The sequence below is a fragment of the Lepeophtheirus salmonis genome, chromosome 5, assembly GCF_016086655.4.
Source record: "Lepeophtheirus salmonis chromosome 5, UVic_Lsal_1.4, whole genome shotgun sequence".
NCBI lineage: Eukaryota > Metazoa > Arthropoda > Copepoda > Siphonostomatoida > Caligidae > Lepeophtheirus > Lepeophtheirus salmonis.
This window is the reverse complement of record NC_052135.2, coordinates 15,975,282-15,996,301: the sequence shown is the minus strand read 5'-3', so window position 1 is coordinate 15,996,301 and position 21,020 is coordinate 15,975,282. Positions and strand designations below refer to the sequence as shown.

The 21,020-nt window shown below is 29.6% G+C and overlaps 1 protein-coding gene across 12 annotated transcripts in view; it reads right to left on the bottom strand.

Annotated features, from left to right (window-relative positions):
- Window positions 1–791: 791 nt before the first annotated feature.
- The window catches only part of LpR1 (Lipophorin receptor 1), a 117,666-nt gene continuing 97,437 nt past the window's right edge, over window positions 792–21,020 (bottom strand). For 2 of the 12 annotated variants that reach the window (XM_040712140.2, XM_040712146.2), the window contains 8 exons: window positions 15,019–15,319; window positions 12,153–12,371; window positions 11,750–12,104; window positions 11,243–11,441; window positions 10,985–11,116; window positions 7,178–7,308; window positions 6,896–7,120; window positions 792–1,748 (listed from right to left, as the gene is read on the bottom strand). In XM_040712140.2, the coding sequence (XP_040568074.1) occupies window positions 1,677–1,748; window positions 6,896–7,120; window positions 7,178–7,308; window positions 10,985–11,116; window positions 11,243–11,441; window positions 11,750–12,104; window positions 12,153–12,371; window positions 15,019–15,319 (1,634 nt within the window). In that variant the 3' untranslated portion in view covers window positions 792–1,676. Of the gene's footprint in view, window positions 1,749–5,111; window positions 5,158–5,611; window positions 5,653–6,895; window positions 7,121–7,177; window positions 7,309–10,984; window positions 11,117–11,242; window positions 11,442–11,749; window positions 12,105–12,152; window positions 12,372–15,018; window positions 15,320–21,020 lie in introns of all 12 variants that reach the window. The other 10 variants (XR_011780025.1, XM_040712144.2, XR_011780026.1 and 7 more) reach the window with 10 other exon arrangements.

Genomic DNA, 21,020 nt, shown 5'->3' with positions numbered 1-21,020 from the left:
TTGCATGCTTTTCATAATCTGTTTTTCCTGCCCAACAGCCGGTACGATGCATTAAATTGAAAATTCTAGCAATAGTGACGTCATAGACTATGAGTGGTTGCGTATTTTGTCAAAATATGCCTGTCTTGCCCAGCAATCGGTTCAATACATCAGATTGAAAATTCTAGCAAGCACGATTGCATGATGGTCTAGCCTTGTATTTCTATTAACATTGCATAAAACCAGTTTATTTTGAGTGCCTTTTTTCTATGGCTTTTGAAGTGAAAGGTTGAGATATATAATAAAAAAAATTACGTCACGATATACCATCATGACACAATAGGAGTTGGGCGGGAACTAAAAAAAAAATCAATATCCGCCAGATGATGCAGATATACTAAGTTGTGGAAATATAAAAATAAGAATGCAAAATACCAAAAAAGAATAACAAATCAAATATGTCAGGACTATCCTCGGATTTATAAGAGTGATGTACGCTCATGCCACATTGCTATTATCTCCATTGATGCAGTTCTCTGCTCTGATAAGCACCTTCTCTAATATAAGATAATCGGAGAAAACATAATAACATACTAAAAATAAAAACTTGAAGTTCTTCCACTGATAAAGCATCTGTTTATAAATCAAGACTCACCGCCCAGCATATCCGCATTACTTGTAATAATTTAAATAATAATGACTTCATTACAGAGGGGATCAATTATGTAATTTTTTAAAAAGTAAATAGTATATTGTATCATAGTAATGAACTAAATAGTAATAATGATAATAAATAAATAAATGTCTAGAAATTAAATGCATCGCATATTACATAAGTAAAAATCAATATGTGCATCAAAAGAAATTTGTTATTCTGGGAAAAATACATAAAAATCAAAATAAATTAAAAATCAAAAAATATATACAAATAATTTACTCGTATAAATAGCTAACAGTAAAATGAATTGACTATAATAGAATATATTTTTGGTCAGAATGCAAGGCCTGAATTAAACTAGAAAGAATGAACTTAAGTAAGAACGGGGGGGATATTTAGGGGAAAGTAACTGACTTGCAAAACCAAGGAGTATGATTCAATTGCGTAAATATTAATTATCAAACAATATAGTTAAAGTACTTGAAAATGAATGATCAATAATAATAATAATAGAAAAAAATAGGAAACGTTTTTCTACAAAAACTTATTTATTTATAGCTGTTAATTACTAGTATTATTTTGAGTGGGGCGATTCTGGTGCTCTGTTTTCAACCCACTATATGGGTAAGGGGCGCCATATCCATTACCATTTTATAAAATATCTACTTTTGGTTTGTCGCTTACAGAGAGAGAGAAAGAGCAAGATAGAAAAAATATCAATTGAAATCAACGCTACATTTTTCTTTCCTTCATAATTATAACAATTTGAGAGACAAATAATAATTAATTTAATTCTAATATGTAATTGTATTTATGTATGTAGATAAAAAGGAATCACAGCCACGCAGAAAATAGATGCTCTAATCTATGGGTAGGTGGTAGAAGAACACCAACCAAGAGACGACGACAGCATGATCTCTTGGTTCACGACAATCAAGAATCTTTCTGATCTTGGAAGAGTTTCTATTTTCCTTCTTATAAGACAGAAAAATATATTATATGTTTACAAATATATGTAAGTTTATTCACTAGAAGTTTTTCACGAATTGATGACCTCCTCTGATGAACACATGTGTGTGTCGTTACTATTTAAGGGTTGTATTTCTGTCGCCTGAAAAAGATAGGGAAAAACATTAGTCATATTTTTGTAGGTATTTTTTTCAATTAAAACGTAAGGAGATAAAGGTTTTTGAGGTATACAAAATGACCAATAAATTAAAATGATAATAATAAAGGGTACGCTACCTATTAAGACTGTCTTAAATTCAAATAAAATATCTAGAGAAGACCCGTCAATTTTGGTCAAAAAGTAGCAAGGGCGTCCATAAGGGTGGGCTGGAGGGGCTGTACCCCCTCCCCAATAAAAAAAGAAGGAATTTAATGTATATATTTTTTTAATTTTTAAAAAAAAAAAAAAAAAAAAAAAAAATCTCCAAATAACTATGGATTTTTCAAATTTTTCTCATAAAATTTAACAATAATAGCAAGTTTTTTTTTAAAAAATTAATATTTAAAATTCAACTTTTGAAATTTTCTTCCAAAATGTTTTATTGTTTTATGAACAACTGTGAAATTTTGAAGTAATAATAAAAAAAAATTAATTTTTTTGTGAACGGTTCTGGATTTTAAGAAATTTTTTCTTAAAAATTTGAAATTAGAAATTTAATTTTTGAATTTTCTTACCAAAAATTTTAATTTTTCAAAAAAACAAACAAAAAAACCCCCAAAAATCAAGCATTTTTTATGTTGCTACTATTGTTAAGAATTTTTCGGTTTGATATTAATAGATTTTTTTAATGCCGATTTGGACCAATATTTCAGTATCAATCCCGATCATAAACTTTAATCGATTCAAAACTTGGACCAATTGTCTCCTATCTTTATTTATGAGTCGTACAAATATGATTGAAGTAACACATAGATTTATCTTTATATAACGTTAATGAGCCGATGTTCACAATTTTGAAACACACGCGCCATTACTAACAATTCATCTTTAGTATAAGTATAGACCACATTATAAATCAGACCGATACTAACCTAATTTGTTATAGGGACTGATGTAAACCTACTTTTTCTTTGAGATTAGTTCAGAACACTCTTTTATAAATCACTTAATTAGTTCGGTCCACTAAAAATCATAGTGGTCAAATACCAGCCTAGGATTTTTAGACTGGAACCTAACACAGTCCATCTCCTGCAGACGCCCCTGAATATAATGACATAGAAATAGATGTAGATTTTGTAAAATTAATATAATATATAAATGCTAATTATCAAAATTCTACTTCCTAAAATCAACTTTAAATTAGCCGTAGAAGGGAAATAAAAGTAACATTTGAAAAAGAAGATAGCAAATGAAAATTAATAAAATAAAATATTTCAAAACCTAAATCGACGTCTCAAATAATAAACCATGCATAGATTAACATAAATTCTGAATCGATTAACTCCCTCCTCATTTGGTGAGCAGTAGAAGCCAGCTTTTACTTAAAATGATGAATTTAGAGATGTGAAAAATACCAATTTCAATGCACGTACCAATCATACTTGAAAGCATGTCAAAGAAAATATCGTGTCAGTTGATATCAGAGATAAAGTAATACATAGATCAGACTCTACCAAAATTACAACAGCGACTACGTGTGTGTTGTAAAAGGCTACACCTCCTTGAATAAAAATTTACACAAAAGAAAAAAGTTTTTTTTATTTAGTCTTTTTTGTTGTTGTCATAATTTGAAATAAATATTTCCTGCATTCAAAATTATGACTCACTTTATCAATTTATTTCTAATTGAAATTTTGTTTCTATTAAAACTTTTTAGATTTTTTTTTTTCAATTTGTCGTCCCTCAAAAAAAAGTTATTTGTCTTTTGTCACTCATTTGTCTAATTTGCCATTCATATAAAACATTTCTTCAATATTAAAAAAAACACCCACCTAGAAAAACCCTAGTCAAGGCCTTGAGCATGGGCCGTTTGCCACATTCATTATTATCGATTATGTCAATTGAAAAATTGTCTTTGTTTTTAACAACTGATAAAAAAGTGAGAAAATATGATAAAAAGGCCTACAAATTGAAAGTTTAAATTTAATTTATAATCTGGACATTTTCATTACGAAAAAAATAATATATTATTTTATTGCTCCTAGAAAATTGCAGCTGTCGCTTCTCACTTATTGAATGACTTAGTCTAATCTTCTTAATTGTTTTTGCTTCTAACTTATATGGTTTCGTGTCTTAATTAGGGAGGGAATGGAACAACTGTTATTATTTTGTTGCTTCATCCGAAATTAGAATTATATTTAATCCATTTGATTATATCGCCAATTAAGAAATCCCTTCCCATAAAATATGTATTTTGTAGTATTTTTTCACTGTCGTGAATATGTTTTGTACACTATTTTAACTCAATTATAACACTAAAACATATTATTTAATAGCTTTTCCTATGACAGCTTTATAAAAAAATAAGTATATAATACAGCTTGCCAACTAACATGATATAAGAGAGATCCACGCCCTTCGAAAATAACTATTTTTCACATCTCTAATGGTAAATAACTTTTTATCTTTCCTTTTCCATGCAACAAACATTTGTTGCTTCAAAAGCCATAAAATAACAAATATACAGAAGACGTCAGAAAAAAAATACAAAATAACTATTTGATATCTCAGCATCTTTTATGTGTATATATAAAGTAATATTTCTTCTTCAAAACACATAAAAGTTTTTATTTTTAAGGAGTCATCCAATAATACTAGAAATAAGAAATATATACAGTTGTAGAAAATATGACCTGAGATGTGTTCTATACTTTTTTTAGTTGAGATTCTAATTAGTCTTTATCATTTTCCAAAGCATTATTTTTTAATTCTTGAGGAGATTACATCTAAGTAAACATAAATGCGCTCATGGATAACAGAGAGTAACACTGAAGATTTGTTTGGGAATTATAAGTGCAAGTCACTGTTGGGCTCCGGTTTGTGTGTGAGATTTGAGGATTTGAGTTAACTTGAACATCGACATCGGAGTAATTCCTGCCTTTGTCCTGGCTGGATACGGAGTGGGATCTGTCTTTAATTTCTTGCTATTATAGCTACTTGCAGCTAATATAATGTAAGGTCTCGTTTTTATACATTCTTCAATTGTCAGGGTTACCATATCATTTTTTGGTTTCTTTAGCATACCGATAGGTCATATTATCTACAACTCTACTAATACATTTGTACAAGATACAGAAAGTAAAAAACAAACTCCGAAAATAAAGTTCTCTCAAAGCATTAAAAAAAAAAAGAAGATATAGGCATTCATCATGCAAGGCCACTGAACACGACTTCTAATGCGTTTACGTTATAATTAAGTAAACGGCCCATCAGAGATCGTACTCAAATATGTATACAATTATGGTAAAATGTTATACGTTTATAATAATAAGTAAAAAATAAGTAATTACACTTTGATGATTATACCTTAAGCATGCAATTGAGGAATCAAGTACATTGTATCCAAAGAGTACTAAATAAATAAACAAATAAAGAAAAAGGGTACATTGAGATGAAAAAGGATATACAAGGTGGAACTTAAATACTGCAAAATAAATAATCGTATATAACTTTTTTGTTCCTATAATTAGAAACCTAAGATTTTGCATGAAAGCTACTGGATATCATATCACTAGAATTGTGACCTTTCTCAGAAATTAATCCCATAAGTTAGCTGTCACAGACTACCTCAATGGCTCTCTTCCGTAATTAAGGAGGATTTCAGTGCACCCAAATTTGGATGGAGGCTTCTTGCAGAACTTCGGATTCATTTCCAGAATGATGGAGGCTAAAATTTCCTGCTCCAAAAGCTAGGAAATTTTGTTTACATTAATATATTTGAGTTATATAAGTTGAAGATTTTTTACAGTATTTATGCTCCACCTTGTCAAATGATAAAATAATAAATTTAATTTAATGTTAAGTACCTCTAAGTGAATGAAATCAAAGGGTCCCTCAGAAGAATACCCTATGTAAGTGTAATGGTGAGTTGTTAATATAGAAAGGTAATGAAAATTAGTGTGTTATTTATACCTAGAGGAGTATCATAACAAAATTATTTATTTGGAAATTTTGTATTAATATCTACCAATTGTATTCCACCTCTCTCTTTAAAAAAAAAGCTTTCACGTGCTTTCACTATACATTTTCAATGCATTTATTGAATATGTAAATGTCAAAAAATAAACATATGAGATTCCCTTAAAATTACATATATCAATAACTATAAATATGTATAATTTTTTTATTAAAAAAAAAATCAACGTACAAAAAGATTTCAAAATATAATATATTATGAATTTTCTATAATTTGTCAATCCATAGAAATGAAACTAATAGGGCATGAGCATAGAGAAAGAAATACATAAAGACGATAAAGGGATTTCGATCGGCAGTTCGGTATAGTAAGGCTGTAATAGATTAAAATCTTCCGTCTGCAGCAAAGAACGTCAGCTTAGCAAAGGGCAGAAACAAAGATTTACTAAGACTTGAAATACGAGTACCACAACATACGAATTTATATAAAAATATGAGATGATCCAGAGTTGGTAAAAGAAGGCGAAAACCACTTCAAGTTGTTTTTTTTGGTTATTTCTTGTGGAATAAATTGCTTTGACTAACTAACCAATTTGTACGTCAGGGTATAACTGTATATTATTTTATCTCCAGGTGTAAAGGTGTATTATAATTTCAACGTCAGCTAAATGGAATAATTTGATTGGTTAACTTTTTATTAGACCGTCACAGTTAAAATAATTTCTCTAGTTGGATTTGCTAATTATTAATGAAAGGAAAACAAACTAATGTGACATCATATTATGCTCCTTTGTCAGTTGATGCCTTTATTTAATCATTGTTGCATCTTATCCCCTAAATGTATTTGATTGTTTGATTAATAGTGGTTCGTTTACATACCCAAGAAGATTTTATTATTGTTTATTAGTAATTTATATACTTATTTGTTTATAACGATACATCTGCACCATCTTACGCATATTGATGTTTTTTTTTAAAATCTGCTCATGCCTATTGAATGATTATTGCTCAAAACCATTGAAGATATCAAAGATTTTATATAAGTCTACAAAATATATTATTTTTGTCCCCAAAACTCCTCTAGTGAATAATTATAGAAAAAGTGAAACGTTATGACTACCACACAGTGTCATTAAACACAAGATGCTTTTGCATATAAGTAAAATCTATCTTACCTCTGATATGTCCGAACTCAGTGTTAGTGTCGTCAGATTCCTTTGCGGAAAAGAGCTTTGTTCTCTTTCTATAGTCATCCCCAAAAGTGCAGCCCCTGGCGATGAAGAGTTTCGACCTCCACGAGATCCATTGCCTTCTTCTGATGCCTTGCGATATACAGGGTTATCAAAGTTGATTGATTGAAGAGATTTGTACCAAAAACAACGATAGATCGCCATGAGTACCTGTAAATACATGTCATATTGGTAAGAGTAAAGCGGAAAAGGGTTATGGATACGTACTAGGAAAAGTAAGAGTATGACGCCAGCCCCAATACCGATAGCTACTCCAGCCATGAATCCGGCAGTCTCGTTATTCCCATTTGGCAGGGGGGAGACCACCTGCGAATTTTTTTCAGACTTTTTATAAGTTTCTGACGAATTATGAAAGAAAAGAATATGAATTAATTAATGTTATTAATATATTGTCTTTGTGTGTAATTTGAGATAGTGAAACAATAAAGGTGATTCACCTCAATTTAAGGACTTATTGTTAAGATAATGAGACTAATTAAAACTACAAATTGTAGTAAGTTATCTCATAATTTAACTTGTGTTGTATAAATATAATCGGATCATCCCCTAGTTTAGATATCTAGATAGAGATGTAATATTCTTTCCTTGTAACTTTGAGTAATAAATTTTATTTTATCCTAGGGGTTTTACGACGTAAAACGATAAAAAATATTACATTCATATATATATAAAGAAGTTAGTAATATATTACAACTCCGATCATAAATTAATATATTTTTCTTACTATTTTTTTTATATTTAGAAAAATATATTCTATACATAAAATATATTTATAAAAAAAGGAAATGAAATAGTTATTTTGATAAAAATACTTCTAGTAAAATGTAGTAAAGCCTTCAAATATTATTCTTACGTCACAAATAAAGTCCTAATTGAAAGCGAAACCATATTACTGACTCATAGTTGATATCATTATAAAAAAAAATTATAAATTAAAAAAAAAATCTTGAATAAACTGCCCTAAAGTGAACAAATACTAACCCCTTGTATGAATACAACTTAATGTCAATGAAAATGGTGAACTATAATAATCGGTTAGTTTATGTTCTTTAAATTTTATTAACGATTAAGTTTATTCATTGGGTGAAAACTGTGGTTTATAACTGCGTTATTACGTGTTACCGAAATTTAATGCACACAATGTTTTTGAAAAGAATAGGATTGGCTTTAATTAAAACAAACAGCGACTTTTGAAACCTTACATTTTAAATGAGGATCATCATGAAATAGCTCAAAGCCTTAGCTAAAATAGCCCCATACCAATAAATAACACTTTGCTAATATAGAAGTACATTATGGGCTGTAAAAAAGATAAAATCCTTTCTTATGAAGTCAACTAGCCACGACAAGAAAAATCCTTCTTTTTTCAGGTTCTACTTTTTTATTCCAGCATGCTTTTATGTTACCACGTGTGTTTGTTTTTTCACAACATATATGTACATTACTTAATAACTTAAATTATAGATGTAAATTTGCATACATACATACATCAAAGACTAATCGTAAATTGTATAGCATACATTTATTTATGCAGTAATAGTAATTGTATTCAACTAATGAATTATTAAATTTTCTAACATTAATATGAAACTTCATTAAAAAGAAAGACGCAGTGCTGTAGAATTAACCTTCTGTTATGTTAAAATAAAAGAAACCAAAAAATAACACGGAAACTCTCACAATTTAGTTGAGCAGCTAAGTTGTTATGTTTCATTAGATCAGCTGCAACCAACTATAAAATGAATGAAATATCACAAATCCCACTTTCATTCTTGCTAGATCATAAGTACGGAATTCTACGATGCAGATCCTCATTTATACTCCGAATCCAACAAGGATTTACACAAATAACTCCGCAACCAATCTTCAGTTTTAGTCTTCGTATTCCCCCACTAGTTATAATCTTATACCGGGTGTAGAAAAAGTGAGAACTGCTTCCAACTAGTCATTAAAATGCTCATAATTATGAATCTGGACAGCATCAGCCTCAATGACAGCATCCGTAACCCTTTGCACACATTGACAACGTAGTTCTTTTCATGATCCTCCATTGCTGGTGAAAGGAGGTCTTCAGGTTATCAATATATGGGTGGCGGACCTTTGGAGGCATTTTTTCTCCACTTGATACCACAACTCCCAACATCATCACAGAGACGGGATATTTGGTCTTTTGACTGTCCTGATCATGCGTCGCCCTTGTCAAAACATACAAACCGTTCATTTTGCTTGTTGTAGACGGGGTCAACAATAAAGGTCTTTTCATCAGAGAGAAAAATCTGATACTCTGATATCTTCATTGTTGGGTTAACCTTAAAGGTATACATGATGTCTTAAGGCTTCACATTGGTGGGTCTTTCACTCTTGGGGTTACCGTGAAGGATGTTTTCATCAAGCCAAACGATTTCTGATCCGACAGACAGTAAGTGGCCTTGCTGACATTTAAGGCCTTCATTATGTCCGAAGGAGTCCTCCAGGGGCAGATTAAATTGCCACCATCGCGACATATACCTAATTTTTCTTTACAATATGTAAATCAATCAAAGGTATAGAATCTTAGCTATTCAAAAATAATTAGAATTTTAAGATTTAATCAACTACACCTATTCAAAACTGTATTTTTAGAAGGTCTCATTTCTTTTTCTACAACCGGTACTTCCATGTTTTCTCCTCAAAATGTAAGAATACTGATAATAGCTTTGAGAAATTAAAAAAAAACTCTACATCTACAAAAAGTGTCTCGTTCATTCTGTAATATTTCCTACAATTTTATATATAATTGTAAAAAATAAGACCTTCGACGAGCACAATACTTTTTTAGTTGCAAAGATTTTATCCTTATTCTTTAAATCTTGATGAGGAAACTGGAAACATTTAAGTACTGAGTGCGTGTGCTCATAGACAATGGAGAGCAAAACTGAGGATTTGTTGGGGAGTTATAAAAGTAAGTCCTCGTTAGAATAACTAAGAATAAAATTGAGGATCGACATTGCAACAATTCCTGCCATTATCCTTGTTAGATACAGTTGGGATTTGTTTTTTTTTCCTTCCTCTTACGGTCGATTGTAGCTTATTTAATAAAAGTTCATTATAGCTAAACTGCTCTTCTCCCAAACATTCTTCAAATTTTCAGGGTGACCACGTGAATTTTCGTTTGTTTTTAATATAGTGACAGGTAATATTTTTATAAATATATCAATAGCTATATACAGTGCCGTAACTACGAGGTAGCATTAGAGGACCATGTCCCAAGTTGAAATATAAATAAAAATTTCAACATTATTAAAAATTTCAAACTAGTGAAACACCCAAAATATAAACCCTGGATTGGTGTCAACCCAGGGTCCCCCAAAGAATTTGGAATGTACTTTGAATATAGGTTTGGTCACTAAGAGGCAGAATATATATTTTAAAGTGTTATCTCACCAACACAAAAATATAAAGTACATTTTGTAGTCAGCAGTCTATTTTTCTGTTTATTTTTTCACTATTCAGTGTTTGGTTGAATCCGAATTAGCTCTTTTTAGTCTGTGAGCAAATTTCAACAATTATTTACGAATAATTCCATAGCTGTGAAGAATGGATCAAATGCTAAGAACTGATTTTGGACCTTTTTTTTTTAGAAAAGGCTGCAAGATCCACAATCAAAGTAATAGACGTGATATATGTATAAGTACTAATCCGATACAATCTCCCGTAAATATGCCCCAATTTCCAGATTTATCATTTATCTTTACTCCATTTATTTTAGAGTTACGATAAAGAAAAACATGATCCATCAAAGCAAGAGGCACTTAACACCCTTTAAAAAAATGTATTGATTGATGTTGATACATTATGCTATATATATAAATAAATGTATTTATCATTTTTTTCCCCCCTTCTTCAAAAATGGGACTGTGGGGAGGAGGATAAAAATGAGGGATCTAGCAAATGGTTCATTCCTTTTCCCGAAATACTTTTACAATAAAATTTATGTGCATTGTGTTAGTGATACTGTACATATAAATAGATTACCATTGAGAGATGATCTTGGACCTAAATAGTATTCATTATGATTAAAATATTTGGAAAGATGAAAGGAGTCATTAAATCGACTCTTTTCAGAAAGCTTAAACAGGCGAGAATCACGATGAGGAACATAATTGGCTAAAATAAATGAAAAAAAGAAGAAGTTATCAAATCATAAAATAATAAGCTAAAAGAAAGCAAAAATAAGAATAAGAATAGAAACATGCAATCAATCTGTAATAAATGAATATAAACACAACTCACGATCATGGACGCAATTCAAATTATCATGTGATAGTCTAAGTCCGTTTGGACATACACAAGCAGTCTTTGCCGAATCTTTAGTGAACTGTGGTGCAGGAACACAAACATGCGAACAACGACCATTGAGAGGAAGACAGTGATTAATGGAATCCTTTTGCCTGTATGGATGATAGACGTGGATGACCATTGGGACTTGCTTCTGCAATAATGAAAAAATACACATTATGTATGCAGTTGTATATATTAAAAAAAAATGATTTTTTTGCAAATTTCTATTAACATAAAAAATCCGAATATTGAAAAAAAATGTGCTTCCTACATTTGCATATAACAGTAATGCCTTATAGGTATAACAGGATTTTTTTATTCAATATATATACACATACATATAAATATGCAGATATAAACAAAAATATTTATATTTACATACATACATATTCGGTTATACCAATGCCCTTATGAATCAGCATTTTACTGAAATAAAAATTAATATAAGTAAATTCTTACTAAATGGAGTGACGAAAGTGGTTCTACGTCCTTTCCATTAAATTTATTAGCTCTAAAAATAGCCTTCCGCTCCCAGTCTGTCCAATACATCCAGTCTTCAAAGATACTTATACTAAAAGGATGCTTCAAATTCTGTTTCGAGTAATATACAACACGACTATTCGATCCGTCTAAATCTGATGAACCCACAATATTAAGTTTTGCATCGATCCAATAGAGCTTATCCAGAACGAGGTCCAATGTAATCCCATTGGGCCAACGCAATGTTTCACTAATGATCGTCTCTCGATGAGATCCATCCATACCTGCTCTCTCAATTTTTGGATCCTCACCCCAATCCGACCAAAACATCCAGCTGAAAATAAAGGTGAAATATACAAGAATAGCTATGTACAAAACATACCCTTTAGCAGGATGTAATGCAATGGATCGTGGCTCTTCCAAATCATCAACGATGATGGTGGAAATGAGACGTCCGTCAAATTCGGCTAGATTAATTGAATTTGTTCCCGTATCTGTCCAATAGATGTGATTATAGATCCAGTCGCATGCAAGACCATCCGCTATGACAATGTTGTGGTCCACAACAACTTCTTTCTTATTACCTTCATCAATGGGTGCTCTGAAAGGATATATAATTTAGAAAGGGAAAACTGATCTATTTAGATACATTTAAAAAAAAAAAAAAAAAAAAAAATAGGTAATTTAGAGGAACTATTTAAAAAAAAGGTGATGGAAAATTAAGAGTCGCGCTAAAATATATATTATCTCCTATAAACATATATAAATACGTATAAAAAAGAAAAATCTACACAAATAAAAGACATTCGTATGCAAATCGAGCTATACTTTCCATTTAATAACATTTTACTTACATAATATGTATACCTATAATGGAAAGGATTAGTACATCACTAAAGGAAAGAATAAGGAAATGAAATCCATCTTGAAGAAGATAAAACAAGACAATTGGACTGTGAATTTCAACGACTTCTCTAGATACATTGAGCTGATATGTACATCTAGGGGTTAGAAAGGTCCTTATTTAGAACTAAAGACTGCAGTTACGTACCCTCCAGCTCTGTTCTAGAAAGTTTGATACTTGATAAAGTTACTCAACTTTTTTTTTTTTTTAAATCAGTTCTACTACTGACAGTCTGACAGACTGAATAGTTTAGGACCGACATATGTATATACTTATATAAGCTGTGCTTCTGTTCGTCCCCCATATTGAACCCATCATTCAGAATGGAAGAGGACACAATGAATAAAAAGTTGAAAAAGTTGTTGAATTACCAACTTTTGCTTAAAAAGTTTGCCAAAAAAATGGCACAAATTAAAAAGTTGTAGAAGTGAAAACGGCTTTTAAAATTTTCTAATTTTTGAGTCCTCACCCTGAATATAGACTTCAAAAAGAAGATTCCTAGGTCAGATGTTGTAAATGTATTACTATAATCATTACTTATACATTATCAGTCCAAATCCATCTGACCAATGAAATGAACATTAAAATAAAAAAAATAATGACACGGCATTTTCAAACTACAAAACTTTATTATAATCTTCAAACCTTAACAAGAAACGATTTAAATCACAGAACTTCTTAATTGTGAAAGAAATAATTGTTAAGGTTTGAAGATTATAATAAAGTTTTGTAGTATAAAATTGCTTGAACAGTATGCACGCGTGCTAGAGTGGTTATAGAATTAATGAAAAGTTGTCATACTAAATTTTCGGAAGAAAATCTATGGTTACTCTTTGATTTATGTTACTACATATTGGAATAAAAAGGGTTTCCGTCTTGAAGGATGACAAGAGATAATAATACAATATACAATAAATATGTATATCCCAGCACAAAAAAAAAAAAAAAAAAAACCCAGAAGGGATTGGATACAATATATATATATATATAATTTCATAGTAGATTATAGCAAATCATATGGTACAACATAATATATAAACGAAGTATCATTTATTGAAATAAAACTTATAAAATATCAATGAAAATTGCAAACTCATATTGTACCTAGCTAAATTAATAATTTCTACTTTTTCAAACAGTTAAACAGCGTACTAATTAGCCCCTTCAACTACATATTAGGGATTCTCTAATATTTGCCAGGAAATCTAGCATTTCATAATATTATAATCTTCCTTTATTGATTCATTCAATGAAAATTTTAATATATATTGAAGATTCACTTGAGTTTTTAAGTTATCCCACAGTTCAAATTATGCACAGTGACAAAAAATGATGGATTCAATAACAAAAGTAAAAATGAATATTCAATTATAACATCACCTTTAGGAAGCATGAATTAAAATAAGGTATCATTTCAAAGTATTTATAATTTACTACCCATGCCGGAATTTCAGGGTTCCCAAGATTAAAAAAAAATGGTTCCCTGAGATCTTGCTATAGAAATGAGAATCACTAGATAAATACATCTTGAATCCGGAGTACCAGATGTAGGATATTTTTTCTAATTTTCCAAATCTTAATAATAAAAATACCTATCTTTATCATAATTTAGTTATTTTTTAATCGAATGATTTTTTTTATTCTTTTTTGATAAAGTTCCATAATTTTTTGGGTACTTTTTCCTATTTTTTTTTTTTTTTTTTTTTTTTGTAAAAAATGATATTTATATTTTTTTCTTAAGACTCCTTTTAATATAAAATTATATTTTTTATTTCTGCAAAATACCCCTTTTCATTTTTTTAAATATTCAAATAATTTTGGAGATTTTAAAGAGACCAAAAATTCCGAATGACATCCCATTTTCACAACTTTATTATTCCCTAACCCTTGTATTTTTCCAGAATATTTCATTCCGTTCACTTCTACCGTTGATAGTATTGAATGATTTATTTTCTTTATATGTACAAATCAGTAAGTTAATACTAACGACATGATTGTAAAAATCCTTTTATGTTTAACGAAGAGCCTCATTCAAAAGAAGAGTAAATGAAATATGTATGAATGTATGTACAAAAAAAAAAAAAAAAAAAAAAAATGGGTCAATCGGCTAAAAAGAAAAATCTTTGATTGCAGGAATATTTCTCCCTTCCTTTCATAAAATTCCACAAACAATATGAAATACCTATATACAACCATACATATGCATGCACACAAAGCCACAACAAAATGTGAACTGAATAAATAATTTGCCATATTTTAATCATATTATTCCCCCTACATCATCATGTAAATAAATAAATTAATTAATCACACTACTCATTAAAGATATTATCTCTCTACATACTTATATATTTTCTGCGTGACTTCATCTGACCAAAAAATCATTCCCGTTCTAAAAACAAAGTCCAATGCACACGAGCTTCGAGTTGAGTTGACAATGGAGGTCATATCATTACGATCCAGAGATATTTTACGAATATCCACTTTATGTGCAAACAGAAGAGATGGATGCCCTTCATTGGCTTTACAACGAGTAGAATCACGAAGATCTCTAGAATATCCTTCTAAGCAATCGCATTTGAAGGTTCCAGGACGATTGTAGCAGATTTGTGAGCATGTTCCAGGCGTTAGGCAGTCATCCACGTCTGTAAAGTAACGATAATAAATATTTATTGTATTTGATTAATGCACTTTCATTCTAAGAATTTCTTTAAGGTTGTTTGATTTATAATTAAAATTTATGAAATTTTCAATCAAATATCCCTAAAACTTATAACGTGAAAAAATTCAAAATTTTACATATTCAAAATTAAAAAAGAAAAAAAACAATTAAAAACATCAAATTTTTTTTATTGAATTTTGGTACTATTAAGGTTAATCATTAAGGTGTACCCATTGTTCTAAAATTAAAAATATTTTAGTGGTGTCAAAAGTTAAACAATTTTAACTTCATATGAACAAAAAAAAATATATTCTGTAGATTTAAATACTAATTACTTTCAAAAAATTAATATTTGATTAAAATATGAATTGTGTAGTGTAATAATTGATGGTGAGTAAAGACAAAAACCGTTTTGAATAGAATTCAACAAAAGGAAAAGTGCCATATTTATTTTTTACGTCATATATGTAAACATACAGCTTAATACTTAATAGACATATTTCGAGCAATTACACTTGTCAAGAAACTTTTGCCTTCGTAATGAAATAGTGTGTTGTTCTTGGCCGCTTTTTCCTCGAAAAATATGTAAATAATATTTATAATTCAAATTTTCTTATTATATGCGCTATTTAACTTTTTTAGATGATTGGTTTTATTGTTTTGAAATTATGTGTCTTCATTATCTAAAAAACTATGTTTTTTTTTCATTATGATCAAAAATAAGGAATTTATTATACTTTCAAAGGAAGAGTCCATTTTTTGTCCTTTTTTTTTTTTTTGTAGTTACAAGGTATCTTCTCCGATTAAAAAACCTATATTTTGTACTTTCCTTCTTTTATTTCAGTCTTTCAAGGCAAAAAATAATGAACATGTTAATGATCTTTAGTGGAAACTCAAATTGAACCATCGTGTGAAAGCTCTAAAAATCAATGACACATCATGTAAGACTTTTTTATATACAGATGATATCAAAATAGTCAAATAAAAAAAGTCACTTTAAAAAAGAGACATATGACTGTTGTGTAGATACATAAATATTTTTACACATTGTCATTCAAAGTTAAGTCATAAACAAGAAAATGAAAAGAACAAACAACACCAGGTGGTTTTGTGTAAGGGGTGTTAACACTCTCAATGAAATGTTTTTAATTAAACTTTGTTGTTGGTAGGTTGCTTGTTCATGTGTCCCCTCTACTACTCCATGTGCTTAGAGAAAGAAAGAGAGAAACATACAGTGAAGAATAAAAAACTTTTAACATTACCTTCTTCTCCTCATCACACACCCCTAATAAAGATTTTTTTTTTCACACAACATATATATTTATACAAAAAAAAAATCACAAACAAAGTTTTATGTCATTAAAAAAATATGTTTTGGGGGAGTTGCATAATTTATCTAGTTAAATATAGATGTGTTCGTCAGTATTGTTATAAAATATATGACCTGCCGTAATGTAAAAAAAAAAAAGAAGAAAATGAATATAAACGTGGCCGTGGCCGCTCTGACAATTTGAAGAATGTTTGGGAGAAAAACAGTTTAGCTGTCACGACGTTGCTTTTATCAGCCGTAAAAGGAAGGAAATAAATAAAATTCCCACTCTTTATTTAGGCAGGAATTACTTCAATGCCGATCCTCAATTCAATTTATACTCCGAGTCCAACAAAGGGTTTACTCTTATAACTCCCAAACAAACACGCATTAGACATGAGCTTACACATTTATACTTAGATGTTCTATCCTCAAGAATTAAAGTATAACAATAACTTGAGATATGAAAATTGTCAAGCTTTATTTTTTTTTTTTAAAGTATATGGTGATAACTTTTAAGAAGTTTGTGTTCGTATTAATTGTTTCTGGTTATTTTGAAAATTCAAAAAGATAAGCGAGCAAAGATTACTATAGTTTGTTTAGTGATCTGTTTGAGCATATATGTTGACAAAATGTACTTTTCTTTTTGATTTACACTCAAGAGTATTTAGACACTTTTTACATGCACAATGATATCAGCTACATATATTTTTCTTTTTTTTGTTGAGACTGCAAAATGAGTGTGGTAATCACAGTTTTTTTATTGGGGTGCCTGATTGAAGTGCTCGTAGATGACTCACCTCTAATAGGCCAATAAATACTAATACAAGAACAACTATAGAGGCCTATGTCCTCCTAGTGATTACGACCCTGGTACGAATAACTAAAAATACATATATTGGAAAAAAGTAGATTTGATTTGAGTATTCCTCAACTGTGGGTGGGGGATGTTATGTTTAGAACGATCTAATAAATACACTTCAAATACTTGGAACAGACTAACTCTTTATTTCATATATTAACACATACTTCCATTTTACAGGTTGATACTTATAACCCGTCTTTAATAGAGGCAAAAATTTCCTAAAAATTCATCAAGCTCGCCAGAATTACTTTTTTTTTTGAATGTTTTCAAAACATCAAGTATTGATAAGTCATATTTCTTTTGTTATTCAAAAGCACTTTATTAAAAAAACTATACACGCCCTCTTTTATTAAAAGAAGAATTGATACAGAAAAAGGAAAAACCACATAACATATATTACGGAAATTTTAAAAAACTAGAGCTCAAGATTGGTATCTTGTCCTAATACGATCTCGACCGAATTCTACTTTTTTTACTTAAATCTAACACTGGAAGAAAGCAATTCATGAAAGAAGGAATAATCCAATTTTTCAAGAAAGTTTTAATACAAAAATAAATAGTATGTAAAATATATCCATTTATAAGACTGTATCTTTATCAGAAGTAAATGTACAAATGTATGTACATTTATGTACCTCCAAGCAAAAAGTAATTTCAGATTTTTTTTCATTTTTTTTTCCAAAGAAAATAAAAAATGAATTACCATACCTTTGAATATTCAAATAACATTTTATTTACGTCTTCTTCTAAATTTATGGACTGTCGCATTGATACGTAAATTGGGTACCTTTGAAAGTTCCGGACAATGAAGGAAATCTATAGCTTTTATTTTTCTCAAGTAAATGGAATTCCTTTTGTATAGATTCAGAAGGGAATATATTAAAATAAGTGAATATATGTTTTATTAAATTTTGAAAATCTTTTTAAAAAGTTGTTGAAGAACACAAAAAAGAAAGAGTCTTTGTAACCTTTAGAAAGCACTCCATCTTTAAAAGAAAAATAATACAATAGTAATAACACATACATCAATAGTAATGTAAGTCCTGTGAATTTTTTACATGCCCGGATTTTTTGAAATTGGTAATCTGATGCATGCTTTGTTTTTTCCTCAGCAGTTGTCATTATTATTTAATTCCTGTGTAGTGAACAACCTTTCCTTAATAGAGATTCAATTATATTAAAAAAACTGATTGAACTTTCGTATGCACCCATAAAAGACAGAGCGTAACTCTGAGGATTTGTTGTGGAGGTATAATTGTATGTCTTTGTTGGACTCTGAGTAGAATTGGGAATCGAAATTGGATTAATTCTGGCAAATGTCTTTTTTTATATCATTTTATCCTTCCTCTCTTATCACAACTGATTGTAGCTCATCTTATGAAACGTCATGAAATTGTGAGGGTTACCATGTTGATTTTCGGTTTCTTTTTTTAACATTTCCATTTGGCACTGGATTTTCATCATTAGGCATAACCTTGTATTTGATTAACCTCGGAATAGAGGAGAAAATCAGTTCATAGATTGAGACCGAAAATAAAAAGTTAGTTGCAATTGTCACAACGGATTGTAGCTGATATGTTGTGCCGCTTAAGCTGATTCTTTTTGCAGGTTATCCCAGACTAATATCATAACTGCAGCTTCAAAGGTGTCCACTACTGTAACTTATAGGGCAAGAGCATACTAAAATAAATATATTCTCCGCGAGAGGATGTGATAGTCTGTAGCATGATGACGAAAGATAATTTATTTTACAGAGTAATCTCTATGAGTAACATATCGGTATTATATATTAAATAATACTATTGTTCAGGGAGTTCTATTCTTTTCATGTTAATTTATCTTCAAACACTTACATGGTGCGACAACATTACTTCCTTTTCCCGAAATGCAAAAAAACAAGTTTTATAAATTAGAAAAGTTTTACTTTTTACTTTCATAATGATATTATACATTTAAAGTTTTATTTTACATAGTTTTGAAAATCATATCAGATAAATAACGTTCCCTACTTTGGTATTTTAATAACCGTTTTTTTTTCATTTCTCTTTAAATACATTTTTATTGAGAGGATTTATTAAATGGATAATAATGTCATACAAAAAGATGCATAATTTAATAGGCAACATTTCTTTTTTTTTTTTTTGCTATTAATTGATTCATCATTATATGTGAAGTGATTGGGGTTCAAAGAATTTTGAAAATTTCAAATTATAAAAATTTATAGAAAAAATAGCCTTTTGTACAATTAGAAATTAAAACAATTAACAGATGATCATGAATTGTCATTAGTTTAGTTTTATAAAGTTCTTGCAGGTGTTCGTATTATCTATTTGTTCCCTAATTATTTTAGTAATGCTTTAAATAACTCCAGAATTTAGTAAAACTCAACGATAGGCAACATTTGAATTTTTTCCATCCTTTTGCCCATTATAATTAAAATAATTAGTAATATGATCCTCCTACCACCAAAATGAAGATACATACAAAGACTAACTTACTAATTTTCTTCCTAATTCTCTTTTAATTCGTATTCAACATACGTTTGCCTTTTTTTGTTAGTAAAGAATTTCGTCTTTTTTTTTTTTTTTTTTTTGGACATTTTCGAATCGACAAACTGTGCCTTAACAAACTTGGAGATACGGGGAATCGATTTTGTTTTATTAAAAAAATCAACTTATCAGCGAAAAAACAAATATACCCAGGAATCTGGGCAAAAATTCTGAACAACTTTTATTTTATGTCTAAAGTATGTATCCATTTCCGTTTTTGAAATAAATACCCTATTCGTTTTGCCAAACCATTTTTTGGCAATATTTATTTTTGACGGCAAACACACGCTTTTCACTACAGCAACCTTTGAGATAAATTGGTTCTATCACCAATAAAACTCTAGAATCTCGCCTTTAGAATGAAACTACGTTAACTTCGCTACCCTGATTGCTATGAATGATAAAAAAGATGATATGTTGCCGCGCCTTGTGTAAGTAAACAATGTTCATGCCTCATTGACATATATTAGTTGTGCAACTCTGGTGGTTCCATAATTAACTTATATTTCATTCAAAGCATATTTAATAGCTTTGTACCCAAATATCAATGGTACCAAAATGAAATTGCTTCTAGGCGTCGACTAAATTAAGATAATGTGGTGAAAATATTATTGAAACATTAAAAACTGACATAAATTATAATTGATTGTGACTATATTTGTTTTTGTATCCCCCCCTAAACGACCCCAAGTTATGCTCTAGAAACAATTCTAGTTTGTCCCCCCTTTATTCCGACTCTAATCAGAAGAAGAGACTCCCTCAAGATCTATAATTGACAGAGAATATAGTTAATAAAACGTGGAAAAATTTGTTAACCTTACAAAACCAGTTTATCCAACTTTATTCGCACGGAACCTCTTTTGGTAATGAAACTTCCCTACGAAACCTCAAAATTTAACGTAAATTTATAGTTTATTAAAAAAATAGCATATGATATGTTAGTAGTGGCAAAAAAAAATGT